This window comes from Apodemus sylvaticus, chromosome 4 (genome assembly GCF_947179515.1).
Source record: "Apodemus sylvaticus chromosome 4, mApoSyl1.1, whole genome shotgun sequence".
Lineage (NCBI taxonomy): Eukaryota > Metazoa > Chordata > Mammalia > Rodentia > Muridae > Apodemus > Apodemus sylvaticus.
The window spans coordinates 127,865,873-127,872,163 of NC_067475.1; the positions used below are offsets into that span (position 1 = coordinate 127,865,873).

The 6,291-nt window shown below is 40.5% G+C and overlaps 1 protein-coding gene across 1 annotated transcript in view; it reads left to right on the plus strand.

The window, feature by feature from the left end:
• The window catches only part of Mfsd8 (major facilitator superfamily domain containing 8), a 32,883-nt gene extending 26,957 nt beyond the window's left edge, over window positions 1–5,926 (plus strand). Inside the window, exons 9-12 of the mRNA XM_052180589.1 lie at window positions 827–961; window positions 2,569–2,672; window positions 2,753–3,000; window positions 4,335–5,926. Coding sequence (XP_052036549.1) covers window positions 827–961; window positions 2,569–2,672; window positions 2,753–3,000; window positions 4,335–4,541 — 694 coding nt within the window. The 3' untranslated portion in view covers window positions 4,542–5,926. The remainder of the gene's footprint in view (window positions 1–826; window positions 962–2,568; window positions 2,673–2,752; window positions 3,001–4,334) is intronic.
• Window positions 5,927–6,291: the final 365 nt, after the last annotated feature.

Below are 6,291 nucleotides of genomic sequence, written 5' to 3' on the forward strand. Positions count from 1 at the left end.
TAACTGTGTGGCCTTGGTTTCTGTCCTGAGAGGACTTGCTGGGGACATGTTAATTGTGTGGCCTTGGTTTCTGTCCTGAGAGGACTTGCTGGGGACATGTTAACTGTGTGGCCCTTGGTTTCTGTCCTGAGAGGACTTGCTGGGGACATGTTAACTGTGTGGCCTTGGTTTCTGTCCTGAGAGGACTTGCTGGGACATGTTAACTGTGTGGCCTTGGAGAGGCCATGCGGCTGCTTTCTGTGTCAGCTCACCTGAATTCAATGTTAAAATACTAGCTTGTTCTTTGTAATGAAACATTTAAAATATAAAATTGTTCATAGGGAGGGGAAGAAACACAGTAAGTACTACTGATAGAAAGAGAACTAATGACAATGTGATAGTGTGACATTGCTGGTAACACGCACACTTTCAATAACGAAGGAAAACATCTAGAAAGTCACTCCCAGCAAAACTGAAATACATTTCTGATTTTGAAAAAGGTGTCAATATAAAATGTCCCTTGTGGAGGCTCTTTACAGGGAGTAGTGGTCCCTTTGTAGGCGTCATGTTCCATAGAAAAGCTAGTCATTCATCCGAGTCCCACCCTTACAGCTAAAAGCACCACCAAGAATAAAGATCAGTTCCAGCCACAGCGTAGCCATGAGTCATTGCTGGGAAGGCAGGGTTGGAACTCATTCATGTTGTCCTCTGTCTGCAAGCCTTCTGCTGGATACCTGTGTTCCTCATGTAAATGGCTGTATAGTCTTAAAGGTATTATTACTAATGTTTATATTAATAATTCTTAGTTATCAACTGCCTTTAACTGAGCATGGCCTTCTCTTCTTAGAATCCTCACTCCACTAACGATGGACATGTACGCCTGGACCCAGGAGCAGGCTGTGCTCTACAATGGAATAATCCTTGTTGCTTTCGGCATTGAGGCAGTTCTTGTTTTCATGGCCGTTAAATTACTTTCCAAAAAGTAAGTTATATGCTTTTACTTTTACTTTAAATCTTTTTTTGAAAAAAAAAAAAAAAACCCATGAAGCAGGGCTAATACAAATAAATATACTAGTAAAGTAACTTTCAAGTTTTTTCTCATGTGTTAATTTGTTTTGTTTTTCCTCTTTTGCTAAGACAGGGTCTTAGTATGTAGCCTCAGCCAGCCTGGAATTCACTGAATAGACCTATAGACTTGGCTAGCCTGGAATTCATCGGTCAGCTTACCTCTGTCTTTTGAATGCAGGGATTAAGGGCATACACTACAATGCTTGGCTGTATTATAGTTCTTCAAAGTTTGCAAAACTATGCAAACTTTATTAGAATTATTTTTATATTCTATGGCATCACTTTGGTAAAGCAAAATGCCATACCAAGTAAATAACTGTATTCTAATCTGTTGTTAAATAGTTTTTAATTTATATTACTGAAAGTGTATTTCATAAAACGTTTTGCTATATTGAATGAATAAGTTGGGAAATTCTGGTTATTAAAGCCTCTATTGATGGCTTAGACAAGGGGACTATGAGTCCCTTACATGCTACATATTGAGATCACGCCTCAAAGAACAGATTGGATTTACATAGATTGTGTGTGTGTTTTGTTTGTTTTTATGAGGTAGAGTCTCAAGTATCCTGGCTAACCTTGAATTCCTGATGCTTTCGCCTCTACAGCCCAGGCACTGGGATTATAGGCATACATAGTTTAGAACTCCTAATTAAGTCTTTAGCTTATACACACCATGGTAAATACAATTATCATTTCTCAACATTATTTGACCACATAACTTTTTGTGTGTGCAGTGCTGGGAGTTGAACTTAGGGCCTCAATATGTTCTACCACCATATTCCCAGACCCTAAGTAACTTTAAAGAATAATTTTATGAAAGTAACTATTAGAACCCAGTGTGTGAGGAATCCGGGAATGCATGTATAAATTGAGTGCTGTCATGTAATTTATTTTTCTCTCTGGCTGCTGGGAATTGAAGCAGGACCTCATGCATGCTAGGCAACTGTCTAGCACTGAGCTATATCCCCAGCACATCTTACAGGTGAACAGGTTGTTAGCTCATGAGTAAACCACTTTCATGGTTTATTCTTAAACTGTTGGTTGAAAATAAGCATAAGCACATATAGGTATGATTATTTTTCACACTGGCTGAGTCTCTGTCCCCCAATAGTTACCGAGAAGCTCTACTTTCTATAGGAAAAGATAAATACATTTATCTTCTAAAGTCCATCCCCCTAAACGGAAATCAGCAGTTTATCAGACAGAGAAGTCTATTTGTTTTCTTTTTTTTTTTTATTCGATATAATTTATTTACATTTCAAATCTATTTGTTTTCTAAGACAGGGTCTCACTATGTAGCTCAGGCTGGCATTAACTCCTGCCACTCTCTGCCCTGTGTCTGGATGCTGGGGCTACAGTGCACACTTCCATGCCTTGCGCTGGTTGCTTTTAGTAGGGTATTCTATGTAGCATTACATTAATTCATAAATATAATAATTATATAACAATGTCACTTAAATATTTTATAGTAATGGAATTGTGTATTCACATTTCATCTCAGTCAGAGTTTCTGTTTCACAGAACTGGTGAGCGAGCCATTCTCCTGGGAGGATTCGTGGCTGTGTGGGTTGGCTTCTTCATCTTGTTACCCTGGGGAAATCAGCTTCCCAAGATACAGTGGGAAGGTACAATGACTTCAGTTCTTTACCACCAGTCCATTCTTTAGAAATAGCAAGTAATACCTTGTTCTATCTTTATCTTACAGATTTACACAACAGCTCAACCCCGAATACTACATTTGGGGAAATTATTATTGATCTTTGGAATTCTCCAAGAGAAGATCACAGTGAACAGCCAACTGGGTGCCCAATTGAACAGGCCTGGTGCCTGTATACCCCAGTGATTCATCTGGCCCAGTTCCTGACAGCTGCTGTGCTGGTTGGACTAGGCTATCCAGCCTGCAATGTCATGTCCTATACATTATACTCAAAAGTTCTAGGACCCAAACCTCAGGTAACCCAGCACTGCAACCATGTGAGCTGTAGTCTGCACATTTCCTTATGCTATAGTTCTTACACAAACTGGCTTAGGAGACTTTGAGGGAGGGGTAGACTTTTAAGACAGGCTCAGGGACTGGAGCTCAGCCATCCCTTGCAGGTCCAAACTTAGGTTCCACCTGTCTCCATCTCCCTAAAAATTTGTAATGTGTTTGGTAAGATTTATCTGGTTGAAGATTAACATTGCTAAATCAGAAAGCAGATGACGATAATTATGAGCTCAAAATAATTTTCATTGAAAAAAACTCTGAACTTTAAATTTCTAAAACTCATTCTTAAAGTAGACAGAAGAAAAGCAAAACTAGCAGCCAAATTGGATTGAGACAATTACAAAGAATGAAAATGTAATTTTATACTGTTTTGCTACACTGAGATTTATCTGTATTTTTTTTGTTTTGTTTTTTGGATTTTTTTGTTTTGGTTTGGTTTGGTTTTTTCGAGACAGGGTTTCTCTGTGTAGCCCTGGCTGTCCTAGAACTCACTCTGTAGACCAGGCTGGCCTCAAACTAAGAAATCTGCCTGCCTCTGCCTCCCAGAGTGCAGGGATCACAGGCAAGGGCCACCCCCACCTGGCTTGCTTATCTATATGTATTTAACATACAGATTAACTGTTTGTTTTGTGGTGCTAGGATTGGAGCCAAGGCTTTGTACATTAGGCTAGCACTCTACAGCAGAACTAAAGCCCTGGTTCAAAATGAATTTCTAAGTAGGAATGTCAGGGGCCGAGCTGGGTGTGATGATACACTTCTTAGCTCCCCGGAGGCCGAGGCTGGGAAAGTACTGCATGTTCAAGGGCAACCTGGTTTCATAGTGAGGTCCAGGACAGCCAGGGCTACAGTGAGATTCAGTCTCAAAAATAAACAGCACAAAGAAAGACACACGCACAAATCCATAGGCTGGACGTATAGCTCAACAGTGTGACCTTTATCCTGGGATGCATGACACCCTAGGTTGGATCCCTAGCATCTGTACACACATGCCTCGTTTTTGTTGTTTTAGTATTTGTATTGAGCTCCCAGACTTCCCAGATCTACCTCCACATGCTCAGCTTAATTTCACTTTTGGGGATTGAACTCAGTTATTAGAATTTAAGAGAAACAAACACTCCCAGTTCATTGAACGACCTCTTCTGCCCAGATCATTTGAGACAGGGCCCTGTCATGCAGCCTGAACTGGTCATCCTCCTGCCCCTACTTCCCACATGCTAGGCTACAGGCCTAGAGCACTCACTGTTTATCTGCTGTATTTCAGAGATAGAGGTGACTGATTCTGTCCTCTTTCCCACCACAGGGTATATACATGGGCTGGCTGACCACTTCTGGCAGTGCGGCCCGCATTCTTGGGCCTGTGTTCATCAGCCACGTGTACACTTACTTGGGCCCACGGTGGGCAGTGAGCCTCGTGTGTGGAATCATAGTGCTCACCATCTTGCTAATAGGAGCCGTTTACAAAAGACTTGTTGCCTTTTCTGTCAGATACGGGAGGATCCAGGAGTAAGTTAGTGTAGTCTGGATATTTGCTGCCTATTGTCTTCAACTCAACTCTGAATGACGTGACTCTGAATGGTAGGATGTGTAACAACATTCTGGGTCATATCTCCTTATCAAAGGTGAGCTGCTTTCGTATCATACCTTCCTGGAGTCTCATGAATTCAACAGTGAATGGATAATGGTCAGCAGGTGTGAAGCTACACTTGATGTGAGCTGTAGGGCTGTCTAAAGCCGTGGAACTGGGCAAAGTTCTGTACTAATTAACCAGAATACAACATTTAGTTAAAAAAAAAGAAACATTTTTAAACTAAACATTTTTTCACTGTTTTTTTTTTAAATAAAAATGCACTATTATTCAGTTTCCTAATGAAATAAAACTGAGCCTTAAAGCGTGAACCCCGCCCTCCCTCTCCACCTTACACTATACACCCTTCTGAAGCTGTCCGCACTAAAGGATGGCAGGCAGCACTTTGCTCCAGTCATTTTCTGTTTTGTCAGGCCCTGGACATCCTTTTACCTGCTTTTCTGTATTTCCTGTCATCTTTTGGGTCACTGCTGACCTTAAATTCCACCTCTGTGTGGTATGCCCAGAGACAAAATAATGATAACTCGTGAGAAAGAGAGCACTCCGACGTTCCTGTGTAACACACAGTGCTTTCTCACAGCAAGCTTAGAGCTGAAGGAAGATCCTGGTCTATGATACACATGAAGTAAACAAGTCACTTGTCTTCAGAGGCTACCTCGTTACTGTTTCACATTCTCAGAACAGGGAAACTGACCTGAACACTACCAGTTGCTTAACTGTGAGGAACCATTTCCAGTTTGTGACTCAGATTTGCAGAAATATTTGGGAAAAAAATTAAAAGTGCACTGAGTGAAGAAGCCTTTATCTTAGCATACATGTTCCCTGCAAGAACATGACAGACATTTCCCAGCCCTAGAATTCTAATACCGCAATTCAGAAAACTACAACCCAGCAAAATGACTGCACCTTCTTTTTTACTGAGGTACTCACATCCTGGGAGAGTAGACTAACATCACCTGGTCACCAAAGTGAGGGCAGTGAGAGGTCAGGGGAAGGAGTTGGGAGGTAAAGACGATCACTATTGAATACTAAGGGAGTGAAAAGGGGGAAATGGTTTTATTTTTGAAAATCTAGCAAAGGATTATTTTCTTATTTTGAATGTACTGTCATTTCATAAAGCATTTCTAGCCATTTCGCTTCTCTATTTAAAACAAGCTCTTGTATGAAAATGAAATAAACTTGTGAATTTTTAATTTAATGAAGATAAACTATTTCGATCTGACTACCATTTATTGTTGAAGGTTTATTTGTAACTTTATTACATTGTGAGTATTCATTTTAAATAAAGCAAAACTGTAAGGATTTTTCATCTGTCATATATTTTCAGTACATATGAAGAGGACCTGAATACATGCCTATTTCCATGTACTTATTGAGACTTGAGCAGTAAGTGCTAAGTTTACATTCCTTCAGGAACGTCAGATACTAAGCCGCTGGTACAGATACTTGGTTGGCTATGAGAAGGGTGATAGACAAGTGGATCTTTGTGAGTTCAAGGCCAGCCTGATCTACAGAGTTTTAGGACAGCCAAAGCTACACAGAGAAACCATGCCTTGAAGAAAAACAAAAAAACAAAGACATAAGCAAGTATAGAGTCCAGAGGAACCCAACCTGAAGAAAAGCATTAGGGACTTTCTCTAAGAAGGTAAGGCTTTGTCAGACTGATGTAAGA